This window comes from Plutella xylostella, chromosome 17, assembly GCF_932276165.1.
Source record: "Plutella xylostella chromosome 17, ilPluXylo3.1, whole genome shotgun sequence".
NCBI lineage: Eukaryota > Metazoa > Arthropoda > Insecta > Lepidoptera > Plutellidae > Plutella > Plutella xylostella.
In genome coordinates this window covers 2483997-2503289 of record NC_063997.1, presented here as the reverse complement: position 1 = coordinate 2503289, position 19293 = coordinate 2483997, and the positions used below count along the sequence as shown (strand labels likewise).

The 19293-nt window shown below is 39.0% G+C and overlaps 1 protein-coding gene across 1 annotated transcript; it reads right to left on the bottom strand.

Annotated features, from left to right (window-relative positions):
- Positions 1-76: 76 nt before the first annotated feature.
- LOC105388741 lies at positions 77-18769 on the bottom strand. The gene is made up of 4 exons (XM_038108979.2): positions 18351-18769; positions 6691-6825; positions 3480-3666; positions 77-1785 (listed from the first exon to the last, which is right to left on the bottom strand). Exons 1-4 carry the CDS (start codon positions 18523-18525, stop codon positions 1728-1730), a joined length of 555 nt encoding a protein of 184 aa, XP_037964907.2. The 5' UTR covers positions 18526-18769; the 3' UTR covers positions 77-1727.
- Between the last annotated feature and the right edge of the window lie 524 nt (positions 18770-19293).

Below are 19293 nucleotides of genomic sequence, written 5' to 3'. Positions count from 1 at the left end.
AGTTTAGTTTATTGCTTAGTTAAAAACTAATTACATTTAACAACTCAAGAGGTAAAGTAAAGTAAAACTGCATCAATTTCCGTAATATTAGCTTGTTTATTGACAAATCGACAATGCAATATTGTTAAGAAATATAATCAGTTTACATAAATAAAACACAAGGAGGTACTTGAAAGTACCTGACATAGTTCTGAATATACATAGAATAAGATAACATACAAAGTATAAATTAAAAAGCTTTGTTTAAATAAAAATTGCACCGAAATATTTAACCTGCAAGATATGACATCACTGAAGTTATACAAGGTTCCGAGGGGAAAAAGGCAACCTATCTGGATTCAATGAATCTAATTCCTTCAAGGTTAAAAATATACATTCTGTATTAAGTGTAATATGTGATATTATATTCGTACTTAGGCATCTATCTTACAGCTAAACTACTTCATTATTCCTAAGAAGATCGAAATGAGTTTATATTTACATTTCTGATGACTAACTCGAAATCTAATGAACTCTGATTGTTCAGTTCACTACAGTTTGTAGGTAAATATGTGATGTATTGTCGATCGTGATGAGATACAGGTGTTTCGTAGTTTATACTAGAGAGCGACTTACTTAACAATACTCAGGTTATATGATATTTAACTTAAAACTAAAGGACGGGCTTAAACACAAAAATATAAGGAAATACTCCAAAAGATCTTGTAAACATATAAAGTAATTTAACACATTTTCTGAAATATAAATAGTCCAGTATTACAGTACTAATGTACTGACTTTAAATAAAAACGTTATAATTGTAAAATGGAATTTTAATAATCTTATTGTGTTGCAATGTAGTTCAGATATGGTAATGTTCCTACAACAAAATCAAATAGATTCTCATAACGATATTTGATATCAAATACAGAGTAGAACACACCGCAGGTGCTCTGGACGATAATTAATTTGGCCACTTTTACTGATTAATTATTCCAGTTAGATACATATTTTATTATAAAAAATATCTTAGTTTTGAATTCATTTGTCACTACAAGTTTTTATTTTAAGTACAATCTTAGTTGAAAGGATGAGAATATAATGAAAACATAAATAAATTTCAAAGGTGCTACTTGATAATGTTCATAGACGACACACATAATATATTATTATGTAAGTATGTAGATATAATTTGTGTTTATATTAAGCTAACCGCTTACGTCAAAGTTAAGATGAATGCATAAAATGAAGATCTCCATTATATTATTTAACTTAAAAATATAATATAAACTGAATCTTTATATCTATCACACACAAGCACTCTTTGAGCTTGCTACCTCTCCGCGCTCAACTCAACACACATTTTCACTATCTTTGTACCACGAAATGCAATCTTATTCAATATGGACACCAAATCGGAGCGGTATTAAAATACATTTCTTACTGCAAACTGCCATTTATAGTGCCACTTCAACCAAGTTACTACAAACTCATTGTCATCGTCTACAAATTTGAAATGAGTTTCTAAATAGGTATGTATTGTGTTACCTTAATAATTTAGTCAGGATGGTACTTACAGCGTTAACTGCTGATATATCCTATGTTTGAGTTACAAACATTGAATTATCAGACGGAATTAACTCCATTCTGACTAAAGTATTTACTTGACGGGTTCTTCCAATTGCTTGTAACAATGATGTTAAGAGTTGATTCTAGATGATACTGTTGCAGTCCCCGCGACTCCTCGTCTACGCTACCGAAGGTCGGCCGTCCAGCATCTTATCGCTTTCTTCAGCACTGCTCAAGCTGAAAAAGGAAAATGTAATGTTATTACATATTCTTATATTATGTACTAGGTATTCTATCTAAGTTTTTTTAAATTGAACTAAAAGCAAAATAGCATTAGTACCTACATACACTAAGTATTTGTACAATAGGTAGGTCTTTGTGGTAGTATTCCATCGAAGGTGGAATGACATAACCTAGAGAATTTCCTCTATGACCATGTACCTTTAAGTCTGAACATCACAAAGAACAAAGGAGAATCCTGGACACTTGATAACAAGCGAACAGAGAACCGACAGTAAGAACCAGTCGAGTCATCGCCTGCAGTAGAAGTGAGACAATGACCGCAGAGAACTAACACCTGCGCGCGCGCATCGAATAATCGACAATAACAACACTGCCGCGGAAACTCCACTAAATGTGTGAACAATGTACCCCGTTATGCGCAGTCAAAGTTCACGAGAATGTGCATTAAAACAGTATATTTTGAGGACCGGATAGCGCGTAGCTATAGTGAATTTGACTGTTGGTCTCCGGTCCATGGTCTTACCAACATACGCAATAATATTCACCGTATTACACATCGTGGTATTCTACGGTGATGAAGTGATTATTCGCATGTTTTCATTGTGTAAAACATAAAAAAAATGCTAGCTGAATTTTATGAAACAGGTGACGACATGAAACGCAGATTCCGCCCAGTACTTAACCGACAAGATAGTATGTACATTGCCTGGTAAAATGAACCGCGTAAGTTTTTAAGTACTTTAGCTTTGTTTAACAGAACTCGTTGAAAGTGTAAATTTTATGTTTAATAATATCCTCTCCGAGACTGGGCTTTCACATTTATCGCTTCCTTAATCCGGAAACAGGTTTGTATGTTGTGCACGAGGCACCAATATCTGGTTTTTGTGCACACTGTCCGCAGTTCAACACTAGTTGTGAGCTCAGATAAATTATGAGCAGACGGAGAAGTAAAATTATACTTAACAACACAATTGTTATTTATATAAATACCCATCTTTATTGATCATGGCAAAGTAGGTATGTGCTACAATCAATTTATCTCTATCAATTTGCTCTCACATTGGCTACACCGCACCCGCATGGTGCTAAATTGATGTTGGACTCATTCTTTATTGCTATATAGGATCAATTAATATTTATCTATCATAGAAGCAACGGATTGTAATCGTAACAGAAACTTGTTTCAGACAATGTTTTTGGACAAAACTATACGTTAGAATCTTAGTCAGAGCAGACGTTATAGCTCACCCAGAGAACCAAAAATAGGGGAAATAATTCGTGTATAAGCTTATTTTGGTTTAGCTGTGCCTCGTAACTTTCACACACCGCTGACAAACCCTATTCTATATAGCTGTAGAGTTTGTCACCGATAAGCTACGAAGAAGACTACCATCACCAACCACTTCGTCAAAAGAATCGCCGCGCCGCACCGTAGCTTAGGCGGTAGTGAAGCTGCTTCCGAAGCTTCAGGCCACGGGGTCGAATCCCGCCCAGGGCAAACATTCCTGTGATGAGCACATTGTGTTTGCCTTGTGTCTGGTTGTCATTTATTTATTTACCTAATATGTATCTATCTGTGTAGATATATATCAGCTGTCCGACATCCACATCACAGGGTCTACCTAGTTTTTTGTCGGATAGCCGTGTGCGAGTAGTCCCTACATATTTATTTATTGAACTTGACTCACCACTCCTTGTTATCCATGAGGTTGCGCATCTCATCATCGGGAGCCGGGGGCGCGTCCCGGACCGGTGCGTACTGGGCGGCCACCAGCGGGTCGGTGGAGGGGTTGAGCGCCGTGAGCGCCGCCGCGCCGCCGGACGGGGCCTCCTTGCCGCCGCCCCAGCGCGCCGACCACGCCCAGAAGCCTACACCTGTGGGAATAGATGGAGGTTTTGAGATGTGTGAGGTTTAGATGGGGGATAGGGTGCATGGAATGAGCCCACTCAACTGACGTATCCCTGCGTCTTCATCGCACCGAGGCCCTCAGGACGGTAATGTATCCTTTCCTTTGACCACTATGACAGACCCTGGTCTAGCTCTAGTATTACCTAACAAGAAGTTGGGGGGATAAGGTACCTATATAGATTTGGTCTGGCATTATCAATTTACCTTCAACTATAACTGATATCATATATCCTACTGCATAATATGCACTCTAGTGAGATATGTTAATTATATTTTATAATTTCTTTACAGAAACACCATATCCACGAGTAATTTAACTAAGGTCAAACATAAAGTCAGTTACGGTATTTGCCTTGAGGGTGGTCAGTACTACGCGATCCTTTCTCCTTATTAGTACTCGGACATATGAGGAAGGGAATGGCTTCACCTATTGCGTCTCGAATAACCAAATACAGATTTGAAGCTTACTGAGTACTGGTAAGTATTATGTTCCGAGAAACCATACACCAATGGATTGGTCAGGCCACGCGACCGCAACAGAAGGGGTAATAATAAATATGATAAATAAATATGTGGGGACATCTCACACACGGCCATCCGACCCCAAGCTAGGCAGAGCCTGTGTTATGGGCTTATGGGTATCGGACAGCTGATATATCTACACAAATACATAGATAGATAAATATTAAATATAAATAATCAACACCCAAGACCCGAGTACAAATATCTGTCTTTAAACAAATATCTGCTCCAGCCGGGAATCGAACCTGGGACCTTCGGCATAGCAGTCAGGGCCACTAACCACTACGCCATTCGACCGTCTGTTCTGACCGGGGTTACTCTGGCATTTGCATCTGGCATGCAATTTCAAGCAGTTCGTTTGTAGATGCATAGTCACAACGTGTGTGATTGAACACTTTTATACACTTTACTTAGGTAAATAGTCTCAAAATGCATGTTTGGTGGGAAACACCATGAAAATTTTATATTGATGTATTTGTACAGTTATTGTGTGTGCAGTTTTTTTGTTGTCCGGGCTATCTAAAGGGGACCGACAAAACACAACAAATACTTATTTTTATTGACGTAATTGAAAATCTCAATAGTAAGTTATATTTACTAACATGCAACGGTTCATTTCCAGCCGTTTACTTTTTATAAATCAATATTAGTTTTGAAACTTCGTATTGGTGAACCAGGTGTATGGGCAAGGTAAACTCGTAGTAGCTAGTAAAGGCGTGGATCGCATGCATGAGCACTGATGGGAGTCTCCGATAGCCGCGTCTCCACCGTCCAGTCCACAGAAGGTCGAGGCCACGCCCAAGGTGAGCCAAACGTGCCTTTTATACGTTTCCTGTACTTTATTGTGATCGCGATATTGGCTGCGGGTTGGGCCTTTACAAAAGAAACTAATCCCGACATTCCTCAGATAAAAAGCAATTTAAATTTGTTTACACGAACATTGATTAGCCCTGTGCGGAAGTTTCGACTTTTCGAGTAAGTAGACTCATCGCTGGTTTATCACAATGGCAGCCGAAGAACATAATAAAACACCAACAAGTATTCCTTATCTACCTATGCATGGATGCCTTCTACTTCAGAACATGTAAATGTTGGTGACTTCAGTTAGCAACACGGCATGTAAGCAAGAGCGTTACACTTATTATTTAATGCCGTGTTTGCACAATGGAACGTAGCGCCTCCGTCACAGATGGAACTCGTGCCGTCACGAATATCACGATTAGTGAACCTTCGCTGAGCTGGAGGGTTCCTCTACATTACCAACAAGTCAACGAACGAGAGACGTCATGCAATCGGTGAGCTTAATACAAAGAAATAGAGTTGTGGTTATCGCAACTGTCCTTCGAAACTTCGGTTTTCCGAAGCTAGAAAGAACCTTATGGCGTGGATTAGGTTATAAATGTTATAACCACCTACCATGTGACGCTGAACACGTTACGAACAAGGTTATTATCCTCTCTAGGCCTTAATGATTCATCAAAGACTGCGTATATTATGTCATATTCGTGGAAATAACTATTTGTATCGCCTACGCTACGTGCCATTCTGCACTTATTGCAACTGCAACGGCTAGTGTTGCGTAATCATTTAGTTTTAACTTTCAAGTTACATGCGCTCTGACGACAGCACCTACTGAAATGTTTATTTGCCTTGCAGCAAGCCAGAAGGAAGAATAACTCGTTTTAGAATAAATATGGAAAAATAGGTTTCAATATGAATGGTTGAGAGAAAAAGCAGTACTTAGTACTTACTACTGCTTTTTCTCTCAATCATGCGTAGTTCTAACAACAAATAAATCGAGGCCGGTGACTTCTAAAGTACTTCCATCCATAGGAAACATGCATGTTGTTTACCAAAATGAACTGGCGCCATAACCCCGAGCTACGGCCCATTGAAATGACAATAGATTAACGATTTCCATCCCGGGTTTCTAATAATAGTGTTGTGTTGAAACCCCCCACGTCGCGGCGGCGGCGGCGGCGGTCGAGGTGTAACTTCAGGACGACTTACAACATTCTTGGTCTCAAGTAACTCATATTAGTTACAGTACAGACAGGATTTCGCGGTTTCGTATCAGTTACGGAAACGTAAACACGATAGCTGGTGATTTGCTCATAGCAAATCAATAAGTAACTAGTGTAGGTATGATTCTGATTTAAATACTAGAATGTTTACTATTGCCACATTGAACTAATTTCAAGAGTTACTTAAGAGTTTATGTCTTTGTTTATTCAAAATCATTTTAAAGTAGGTAAATTTGCCATTCTGAAAAGTTAGTGTGTAATTAAGATTTGATGAGAGTTGCAGCTGCAGATTAGCAATTAAGAATCCATAAGAAGTGTCGCTCGCATGTCAATCATCTATCGGATCCATACAAGTAACGTGTCACATTTGAAAATCAAGCGGATTGTTAATTGCTAATGTTCAGTTGTGGTAACCCCACAAGAATGGCCGATTGTGCTACATACCAGCAAACAGCAGCCCGAGACACAGCACGACCCCGCCCGCGATGAGCATGGCGACGTCACCCGAGGGCGGCGCCTCCGGGCCCGGCGGCGGCGGCTCCGAGTACTGCACGCCGCCCGCTATCACCAGCGCCAGGCCTAAGGGAAGAGGACATAGAGGTGAGTTTGGTGGCGAAGGGCGTAGAATTATACGGAGGGTTGGTGGTTATAGAGAGATTGGTTCTCAATTTACAGTAGACGGAATGAGTTGCGGGTGAAGAACATAATTATTAAGAGAGCTGGTGATGGGCATAAAGCGTGGTCATTGACTGGTTGATCTCAAATAAGATTGGCCGCCGTGGTCGAAATTCGACTAGGGGGACATTCATGTTCTGAACTTATCTATAGTGGCTTAGTTTGGAGAGGAATGGGTATGCAATGCAGTATCAATGTTGATGGAGTAAAATCACAAATGGTAAATATAAATACAATCAAACCTACAACCGAAAATATGGTATGGCACATTGAGAATACATACCTACACGTTTTCTGATTTTACAAAACAAATACAGCAGACAATGAAAAACATCAAACCGCAGACAGTGTGTGCGACATACACAGCTGCTATTGATTCAGCTGAATACGGCGATCATCAACCGTCACAATGTTAAGAACAATCAAATTTTACTACTTACAACTATACTACTAAAAACTGAAAACGAAAGTGAATTATGATTAAATCAAACTCTTCAGGAAAAAGATAATACTTTTTTAAGTACACAATTTACTGGAACGATCGTGTACAATGTACCTACATCTACAATACAAGAATGGGAATATAAAGTGAATATTCCGGTTTTCCTGGTAAACTCCACAAGGGGCTAAGCTGGTTCACATAAAATAAGACGTTCACAAAGGACTCACTCCACAAACGTTGTAAAGGAGCATTACCCTGACCTCCTTCAAGAATAGAACGGGATTATTTATTGTTCCATGAATAGTGTAAACCCACAGCAAGTATATGAGAGTGAGAGTGCTTGTATGAGTAAATGACACAAAGGCGGATACCCACTCTTATGAATGTAAGTCTGTCGATAGATTCTGCTGCTCTTCAAAGCATGATAAAATATTGTGTTTGGCCGCTTACATAGTATTTGTGTAAGTAAATGTATGAATTTAAATTAGTCCTTGGAAATTACAGACGCCACAACTCACAAGACTGGTTGATGGCTTAAGGAAGTGGCTAATTATGGTAATTGTAAACCACCAGTAGATAACATACAGAGATGTAGATATTATTAGAAGGTACAAGTAAACAAAATGTAAAGTTAAAACACCCAGTAGAACCGCTTTAATTTTCGACACATAACGAAGGACTTTTCCAATCTCCTATTAAACGAACAAATCCAATTTAACTGTACCCATTCCGACTTGTTAAAATATAATCAGTCTGCAGAGAATGCCGTATTTCGTACGTAAACAGCAATCTAGTATTCTATGTACTTGTATACTTTCAAAGGCGTGAGGTGTGGAGTTTTTGTACACGTTATGCACTTTAGACCCCAATAGATCATAAAGTAATAACATACCTCGTGTATTTATCGTCACCGCAGTGTTAAGTTGTAAATTACCATACGATCATTAGTCACAATGCCATGCATATTATTATGTACCTCCCTACGCATTAGGAAAATATCAGTTGGCTCTGCATACTTGATCTATTTTACTAATTCGAAAAATCAGGGCGTCTTGCACAAACGTATTAAATCTAAATCCATATAAATTTATGGCTTAAATCGAGATTTAAAGCCATAAATTTATTTGGATTGACGTTGCTTAAATCGAGATTTGATATATTTGTGCAAGTGGACCTGAATCTTGTACTATAAACGCGGTGGGGAGAGTATAGATCTAGGGGAAAGTAACAATACCACACACTCTAGCCCATGCATAAATTTTACACAGGAAAGTGATATATTTACGCCTAGAACTTAGAACAATGGTGAAACAAGAAACAGATTGCTCTTACGTAACACCACCATAACGCACTGAGTGGCTGTGGTGAATGTTCTAAGACTTTCCTTGGGGGGTCCATTAATATACACATAGGTTGGTATCACCAACCAAGTTTTATATGCCTGAAATTCACTAAACTAGCGATGAAAGAACTTTTACTAATATTAGAATATATTTCTTTTAGTTTAAATACGTTATTTTCTTTTCGATTGATGACATTTCTAGGGTAACTGACCTCTCTGCCCTCACGGTAAATAATAGCGATAACACTGAAGTTACGCGGTTAAACTACGTACTGTTTACAGTAGTAAAAGTGAATACTAGTCGATAGTAAACAAATAAAATTGCAGTTTAAACAGATTGTTTACGTTTAGACTGATTTAGATGCTAGGACCAGATCTTAATGTGAAAAGGCACAGTTAAAGCTCCAACCAGTTATTGGTTGTCACAAACAAACATTGAGAACTGGAGCGGCAACCCAATAAATAATTCACAAAGTCTCGCCCCAGAAAAACACCTTTTAACTGACCTAAAAAGGATTTAGGTAATAATTTGTTCCCATGTTCAAAAAGATGCCTTGCTGATGCAAACTATAGGTGAGATCATGATAAAATCAGAAAACATTAAGGATGCGTTTACACAAATCCGAAAAGTTAGCCTACATGATTCGTAACAAGAGCAATGAGGCAATGAGCTAAAGTGTTCGCATCCCATTCACAATAGTTTCGAGTGATTGTTGTTTGGGTCAGACGTGTCAACGACCTCGTGGGTGTGAGTGGGTGCTGGCTTAATATACCCTTAAAAGTTCTAAAAGCGAATAAATGCAGCCGAGTTAGCAGCGGAAACCGGTCGCAGAGAAATAGAATGGACCAATCAGCGAGCAGTGCCGCCGCCAACGCTAATACGCTCTTGACAGTACTGACTAATGAGTCGACAGAACAATGGCACAAAACTGCGCTTCCCCTGCATCAGCAAGTTCATTGCTTCTGATGACGTCACCACGCACCACTCGATGACTCAACGCCTGTCTATGCAGCATGATAATTGCTCACATTGATCTGATAACTGGGTCATATTGTGCTTAACTACCAATAATTTTGCTTATCAGTTTGTAGAAGGCCTAAGACTTAATGAATACGCCGATCTTGACACGATATAGTAACAAACCTCTCAACCACTTAATCTAAAGGTCAGATTGCGAGAGTATTTACCAACAGATCCCTTATACAGCAATGTCTGCATTCGGAGATGAGACACGACGTCTGTAGTAATGGCTAATGCCTCTAATGAGGCAGTCGGCAGAGTGCTGCAGGATTGCCACAGACCACAAGATGCGGTCGCCTCGGCTCATGCAACCGGCTTTACACAGAACTATGCTGCTTCAGAGAGTCGATAACTAGCCTCCGGCGTAATGGCGGTGTTTGGCGATTTATGGGGCATGTCCGTTAAAGTTATTAGTCATGTTATTGATATCCTAGCACCCCACTTGGCTAATCTTTTTAACAGATGCATTGAGGTCGGTGTATTCCCCGATTTGATGAAACTTAGTAAACTAATACCGCTTTTTAAATCTGGTGAGAAAAATGATCCCAATAATTTTAGGCCTGTATCAGTTTTGCCAGTACTGAGTAAAATATTTGAAAAAATTATGCTACATCAAATGCTTTCGCACTTTAGTATTCACGGCCTTCTCCATAACCAACAGTTCGGTTTCACCAAAGGTCGATCTACAACTGACGCTGGTGTCGCGTTGGTCAAACACATATTTAGTGCTTGGGAGGAGCGTCTTGATGCTGTGGGTGTTTTTTGCGATCTATCGAAAGCATTTGATTGTGTGGATCATGCCACTCTACTTATGAAACTTAAATATTATGGGCTAACTGGCAAAGCTCTTACATTATTGGAATCATACTTGAGCAACAGAACTCAACTAGTTGACATAAATGGAGTGCGTTCGGCTGGCTGTCCTGTCAGTATGGGTGTTCCCCAAGGCTCGATTCTAGGACCATTCTTGTTTCTTGTATATGTTAACGATTTACCGTTTTTGGTAGATAAATTATGTGAGATAGTACTGTTTGCTGATGATACTTCACTTATATTTAAGTTGAAGCGACAAGAAGTCAATTTTGACAATGCAAACGGTACTCTTTCCATAGTTGCTAATTGGTTCACTTTAAATAATTTAGCTCTTAACTCCAAGAAAACAAAATGTATTAAATTCACTTTGCCTAATGTAAGACAAGTAGAGACATATTTGACATTGAATAACGATAAGCTAGAGTTAGTAAACGAAACGGTATTCCTAGGTATTACAATTGACTCAAAGTTGCAATGGGGACCCCATATTGAGAGGATAGCCGGTAGATTGAGTTCTGCAGCTTATGCGGTTAGAACCATTAGACAGTTAACAGATGTAGATACAGCCAGGCTTGTGTATTTTAGTTATTTTCATAGTGTTATGTCTTACGGAATTCTATTGTGGGGACGAGCGGCTGACATTAATCAAATCTTTGTTCTGCAAAAACGAGCAATTCGAGCCATATATGTATTAGGGTCTAGAATTTCATTAAGAGATACGTTTAAGGAAATAGGTATACTAACTGTTCCATGCCAATATATCTATGAAAATATTATGTATGTTCGTAAAAACTTAAATTCATTTAGTAAAGTAGGAGCCACTCACGGTATTGAGACCAGAAACAAAAATAGGTTGCTTTTCCCCACACTCAGACTTTCGAAAACAAACACATCATTCATGGGGAACTGTATACGTTTTTATAATAAATTATCAAATGAAGCAATAAACCTTACTGAGCAAAAATTTAAGAATTATGTTAAAGCTACATTATGTAGTAAAGCTTACTATAGTATAAATGATTATTTAAACGACAAAAACGCGTGGTCTTGTCCACCTCAGCTAAGGCTATTGAAAAAATGAAATGGATATAGGTACTTAAGTAAAATTGTAGGCACTAGATATAAGTAAAAATTGTAATAGATTATAAGGAAAAAGTTGAAAAGATGCTCGAGGAGTTTCTTTCGCCATTTCTTTCCTTCTCAATGACGGGGCCTTTGTGAAATGGTGGTAGATGACTATCGACAAATAATTGTAAAATTTTACGTCGATTAAACCATTTGAATTTGAAATTTGATGGAAAATGCAGAAAGCTCAGCAGTGAATAAAGGGTGCCGTATTCAGTTAAATGTTAGTTTATGTAGATGATGATCAAGCCGAACGCTTTCATTAATACCTTATTTGCTCTCTACATAGAGCATTGGAAGCGTCGGTATAAAAATAACAAGCCGATTATTATACTCTAAAATTAAAACAGTCCAGCCAAAGTTTCCCCATTAGCATTTTACTGTATTTGTAGCAAGAAGATGGTATAGTAAGTATGGTATTGTAGAAGACAATCACATCAAATCAGTGTAGCGAACCGATTTACCTTGAACACCTTGCGCGTAGTTGGACAGTAATTATGTAAATAAAAAAACAAAACTGGTACCATTAGGAAAAAATATATTATTAGAACATGTTATTCGAGTGTTACGATTTACAATGACGTAACCATTTTGGTAACAAAACCACGTGGCGTGGGCTAGCCAAAGTTTATGTCATTCCAAGTTCTGAGCCTGACCTACTTTCATCGCACACTTTTTCCAGTTAATTACCTTCGTTTAGCCGGCAGCTTTCATTAATACAGTAGCTGCAGTTTTTATTATGCATGAGGACTTCAGCTTCAGAGAATTTACAAACTAGAATATATAACGACTCGCTCGAATGTTAGTAAAAACTCTTAACAGATAGATTCTATAAAATTATAATAGCGCCCCACTCTAGTCGGTATCTATATTTATAAATTAAAATTTGTAATCAGGCAAGTAGTATACAAGTACTAGTGTAATGTTTTATGGTCTGAAATACATTTATTTCTACTCTATTCTATAAATCTGATAATTTCAATAAGAGGCAGGAAGTATTATTTCCGCATCAAGCTATCATCGCTCGGATGCTTTGTAACTTTCGTAAGACACAGCTTTTACTTACAGTCCGGCGGCAAAACAGTGCAAATCTGAGTTTTTGTATCAGATTTATTGTACGCCCAATCTTATTTCCATCCATTTATTTGTTCCTTTTATAACGACATGTTCTTATAGTTACGAACCTAACATAGGTTATTTCAGCATTTCGCACAACAATCACATGCCATGGTATAAATCCCATTCCCCCCCATCAAAGATGATTCATAGTTCGTCTGAGGATGAAGTACCAGCCCGGAGTAGCTCGCGGACTGTTGCTAGTTGCGTAAGCCAGACAAAAAATCGTGTTCCTTCCTTCTGGTACTTGTGTAACTAACAAAAAACTAAGAGGTTATTGCTCTTATTACAGCACATAATTTCAAGGTGGAGCGAATAGTAGCTCAGAGATTGATTCTTGGATTGGTACTTGTGTTGCTATGGCATTCATTTTTATGTTCAACGAATTACTTATTGGGATTTTTTTTCTTCTCCGCAGCAGTTATTGGATCAAGCTAAAATGTCGGAATATGAAAGATCTCGCATAAATAAAGCTCATATACAAAGTGAGATTGGTTGCCTGGACTTTGTAGAACCATTTCTCCTTATATCAAAACTTTCACTGAGCCGCAGGGCAATGTGCTCGACCGGCGTTTTTCGTTTTGTATCTCGATTGTTGCTCAGAATCATTCCGGCTTTGAAACGTAAAAACTACAACACAGTTTCTTTGATTTTACAACTTAACCTCTATCCAATGGGGTTCATTCTTTAAATAACACTTTATCTTTACTTTTTATTAACCGCTTACGTCCCGGTGACCCAAGACCAGATTTTTTTATTGTATCTGATTTCTCGGGATGTGAGGGATTGTAGTTAGTTAGAATCAAAAAACAACATTGTACTGTAACTAACTGAGGTCTGAAGACAGAATAAAATTATGTTGGAAACATGTCATTGTCATTACTCGTATGCAGGGCAGAAAGTAAAACGAAAATAACCGTCCATTGCCAACTATGTTTAGGTACAAACTACGGCCGAGGCTGACCACGACATATTTTCAAGTGGGTGGTGGAGTCCATTGCATCAATAATATACGAAGTGGGGGCGGATTGGCCTTGTGGATGTAACAATATAATAACAAGCCTGAGCTACCATTATTGTAAATTGTAAGGGATTTACTATATGTTTTTGCTCGGTTTAATATAGTGCTTTGGCAGCTATGTCGCCAACTTCTGGCGACGAATTCTAATCTCTGGCAAGCTTTTGTTTTCTCAGATAACGTCCAATCCAGCTAGCTCCCGTCCAATCCAACTTTCACTCAGACCTGTGAGATTAAAAACATCCATTATGTTACAGCGGAGCCAGACGCATGCAATCCGCTAAGGATTTGAGCTCTCACCTCGCACGTAAATATCGGAAAACGGCGCTGCATTTAATAGCTCAACATCGAAGAATAATCGAGCTCGAATATTCAATGCAAATACGTCACTAATGGCAGTTCTTGGTCCCTGCGGGTGTTGCGAAAATGGGCCGCAGCGGAAACAGTGGGCCAGCGGTGGGCAGCGCAACGCATTAGTGATTCATTAGAACCGGCTTTCACTGTGAATATCGGAGCGAACGGAACAATTACCACCCACTTATCAGACGGCTAATAGACGAAATCTTTTCAACGATTTGGGGCCGGTGACTCGGCAACATAACGACAATTTCTCGCGAAGGAGTCAGATCTTTGATGTTTTTCTGCACGTTGAATGGAACGTGTTCAACAAAAGAAACAAACATGTTAACGGGAACGAATCGAACGTTTGTCTGCTTCGAGCAATCAACAAAATGAATAAAACGTATTCAACGGCATTCGAGCAAATTCTCAGCAGCAGCGTGCCAAAACGACCACATTAACGTAGCGAAATTAAATCGAAGCGCGCAATTTCGTCTGGTCATTGCAAGTGGATGTCACACGTTGGTGACCATATTTGGCAGCGTCTGGGGTGCAACCAGTCGGTGACGGAGATGGGACTCGTCAGGTCGCAGCCACTTCGAGGTCGTCGACCTTCGCGTAGCCTGTTCCACTCCACCGCTGCAGACACAGCAATTGTGCAGAAGGCTGACTTTAATGCAATTAGTCCCCAATTAGCGGCACAGAATCTCATTTTGCTGGAAAGAGCGTAATTGCTTATTTTGTTGTGAAAAAGAACAGATGGTTGCGACCTTTGTTGCGAGAACGATAATGAATTTTCGGAATCTAGGGATCACAAAATATTGAGACAGTATTTAACAGATGTTTAGCGCTGTCAAACGCCTAATAAGTCTGTCAAATTTAGTGTTTTGTGGTAGCACAGTGAATATCCCTATGTAAAATTTGTTTGCGCCAGGTTTCAATCATAATAAACGAAACGGTTCGTGTCTACCAGACTGTTTCGTCTGTGTCGGTGATAAGCTCGCAGCGGCAGGCTGGCCAACGCTCGTGAGTCACCGGCGCCTCGCACCGGACACACGATACCTTTTACGACCGCCACCACTCATTGTACACGATACTATCACGAGTCTATCTATACGCTACCGGATGCTGCCTGCACACCGGAATACCCCCCCCGGCCCCCCGCTACCCCTCCCCGGACCAAATAGGGGAAGCCGTCCAAGCTTAAACGGTCAGGCGCAACTGGACAATCCACTCAGGGCAACACTGAATTGCTTTAATACGTTTTAAAAATACTCCTTCAAAGAACCTACTTGACGAACATGGCTGGAATGTGGAGTCGATTTAGATAACGATTATCTACGCATTTTTGGAAGTTTAAACACAATACAAATGGAAAACATCATTAAGGCTCATTGGACATGTGTTTGCGCAGATCAAGGCAAATTGTTTATTCAAGCGAGAGACATGAGCCTTGTCAAGGTTTAAGGTAGGTACAGTACAGTCTGGCTAAGTTAAACATATACATAAAATAACTTTGTTCGTAAGGGCTTATATTATGTTGAGTAGTATTTGGTGTCGTTTGCTCCAGTGTACCACCTCGTGTGACGTACGGAAGTAGTCAGTCATTCACAATCCGAGTGAGTACAATGGAGGAAACAAAAGTCGTCACAGGCGTCGTGCGGGCGCATAACTTAACGAGAATACTATGTGAATAAATATTTATCGTTTATTCGTGTTGCCTCACAGTAGTCACAGTATCTAAAATGTTCACCTTGCTTTACTACATTATGTTCATAGATGATACCTCCGTACTCGTACTATACTAACTAATGATGGGTAGAACTGTTTCCAGCAGAAAGCAGTAGCGATATTTAATTAGTTCAATCGTAATCTCTTCATCTCTTATCCGCTTATCGTGAATAAATAATAAAAAATAATGATACAAATTATCTATCATAAGTGTGCCGCACTGATTTTTTGCAATCATATTGATGTCGATTCTGAAGGCAGAAATTCTAATTTTAACGCTGTCAAACAAAAAAAAATGCTAGTATAAAATGAGATTTCAGCGAACAGTCATAGAGTCGAATTTTAAACAAAGAATTTAAGGTTTTGACAGCATTAAAATTAGAATTTCCGCCTTCAGAATCGACATCATTGAATACATATTAATCTACTTAATAGAAATTGCGCGTTAAGGTACGATACAAATATCTTCAATTTTTCATATTAAATTAATAAATATTTAGCCTAAAGCTGGAGATAATCGAAACTGCGGTCTTACCGCGTAAAGCGTTTAGGTTTGGTTTGATAATTTATATGCATATGTAGAACATTCTTCAATTTAACTCGCTCATAGTATCTCCAATAACTACTCTACTCTGAGTACCTACTCCTGCTACCTACACTGCACTGAATAGGTTTATCTCGCAACATCGCTAGCTCGGCGGCGGGCACTCCTGGTTTGATGCAATCTAATAGCTGATGAGAAGTGCCTGCCTAGACGGGTAATCTTCTCGATAGGCTTTCTTACTAGAGAACGCTTTCACAAGCCCTTTTGATCCAGATTGAGAAAGGGACTTGTTGTTAGATACTGGAAGGTTACTCTATACTAACGAAATACGAACGAAAACTGTTGTGCAATTGGCACGTTTAATCAACACTCCGAAACATTGTTTTTTCGTCATATAGAGTGACCCCTCTAGACGTTCAGTGTTATGGAGTTAACTATTTGCAACACATCATGCATGTACTAATTGAAAATAAATATTGAGTAAAAGTACTATTAAGGAGATGGCAGGCGGCAACCTTTAACCTAAGCTTAAAGCCTGCCCATGTTTCTGTTTCTCTACCAATTCAGATGCTTCGACGACAAGTTATTGATCTACAAGATATTATATTAAAATCGGGATGCATGAACATATTTCTAAGATAATGTATCAAGTGAGTTCCTTGTAATGTTTATGTTGTCATTCCTTTATGTTGGCCGACAAATGTTGAATAGGCACAGTTTTTTACATGATCTATTTAATTAGCTTCCTATGTTTTTGTAAGTGACTGTAAATTGCCTTAAAAAAATTGTATCAGCCAGGCAGTAATCGATCCTTCGATTTGGCTTTTTAATCACAAAGCTAGCATGGGGCGCAAGACACACATCAAGACATGACTAGGCTAATAGTAAACAGCATCCGTGTTAAGTGAACTGTTACTGATAGTGTGAGTTATCAACATACCATGAGGAAATCTTCATTAAATTAAGCAATTTCATTTGGTATATTTTGTGAAGGAGAATATCTGACAGCTGAATGGTGTAGTGGTTAGTGACCCTGACTGCTATGCCGAAGGCCCCGGGTTCGATTCCTGGCTGGGGCAGATATTTATTTAAAGACAGATATTTGTATATTACTCAGGTCTTGGGTGTTGTTATTTATATTTAGTATGTATCTATCTATGTATTCATAACAGCTGTCCGACACCCATAACACAGGTTCTGCCTAGCTTGGGGTTGAATGGCCGTGTGTGAGATGTCCCCACATATTTATTATTATTTATTTATGATAAGTTTAAATGCATTAACATAATGGTCCGATGACATTAGGATAGTAACTGGACCAAACTGGATGAGTGTAGCACAGGACTGTGGGACTTGGCATAACATGGAGGAAGCCATGCCCTGCAGTGCGTTGACATAGGCTGATGATGATGATGATGAACATAATATATTATGTATATTAATGTAGGCAGTAACTTTGTGCAATTTTAGTACCTATACTTAAATAAATTAATATTTGTTGTTTTAATCTAAATTTTATAATTTACTGACTAAGCGATTGTGAGGGGGCTAAAGCAATAGGGGCAAATTTTGTTAAAAACTTCAGTCTGTCCATATTTCTGCCAAAGCTTTTATATAGGAATCAGCCACAAGGGGATATGCTCATCAACACCATTCACTGGATGCCTGGCTTGTTTTTAAAGTATGCAATTATTGATGGTTACACATTACCCATAACTTTGCTCTCATCATAAAAGTGACCTGTTGAAATTGCTACTTTAGCCAACAACCATTCCTACCAATAGATAGAAAGAATCCAATAAGACCTTTGTTTATTTTGCTATTACAAATCATTACAGTGTCTTTTATGTAATTACAACAACACAAAGTTCCAGTTTCAACCGCTATTACAATAATACGTCTGCAAATCGTTGCACATAAATAATTCAGAGCTCTTACCAATGACAAAGAGGGTGCTTCCGAGCAGGCAGAGGCCGAGCCTCACACAGACGGCCCGGTTGAGGCTGCTGGTCACTCGGCGCGAGAAGTAGCTGATGGGGCAGTTCCACCGCGAGTCCTCGGGCTGCTGCTCGTAGGTCACCGTGGTGGGCTGGTACACTGCACTCGTCGGCATCGTGACGAGATCCGAACAACCAAACTGCACTCCACAACGAAAACAATGGCTTGTCACAGTAACGCCTCTATTTATAACTTAAAATACAACACAGCGCGGTCCTTTGCCAAAATGTTAACGGCTGCTTTTGATGACGAAACTACTTTTAATTGTTTCTATCGAGCTAACTCGTTAGCAATAAAAATAAAAGATTTTTTTGGCCGCGCAACGCGACATCCACGGGACGCGCAAACGAACGAATGAATGAATGAATTTGAACTGAATCCAATAATGTACTCTGTGACTGAATGATTGTTGATTGAATCACAGAGCAGAAAGTAAATAAACTATAAATTATTGAATGAATGTATAGAGTAGTCTGTTTGCTGTTATTATTCTGAGATTACAATATTGGGGGAGGCTTTTCTCATAAAGAGGCTAGCCAGCAGCAGCAGTGGATTCAGACAGTTTGATGATTACCTACTTGAAACTTAATTCCATGGTAATAATAAGTACCTACTTACATACTTATTACTTCCATGCTTGAATCTATACTGAAGGTTGCTGTGTGTGAATGGAGCTCTTAGCATCAACCATGGAAGTAGAATTTTTCTACTTCTATGGCATCAACAATGGTTTCAGGAAATATCGCATATGGAGTAGGTATTTACGTGCTTAGCGACCGGCCGATTTCATGAAATCGCTAACTTGCAAGGAACATAACTAAACTTCTCTAGCGAGAAGCTATCTAGCTTGTAATTTTAATACGAGGGTATTTTTTGTACTAGA

Excerpts from the sequence above, each read along its gene's own strand:
- LOC105388741 (XM_038108979.2), bottom strand. The coding sequence starts at position 18,525 with ATGCCGACGAGTGCAGTGTACCAGCCCACCACGGTGACCTACGAGCAG. Across the intron at positions 3,667-6,690 it reads TCTCGGGCTGCTGTTTGCTG|GTGTAGGCTTCTGGGCGTGG; the intron begins GTATGTAGCACA and ends CTATTCCCACAG. Across the intron at positions 1,786-3,479 it reads CTCATGGATAACAAGGAGTG|CTTGAGCAGTGCTGAAGAAA; the intron begins GTGAGTCAAGTT and ends TTCCTTTTTCAG.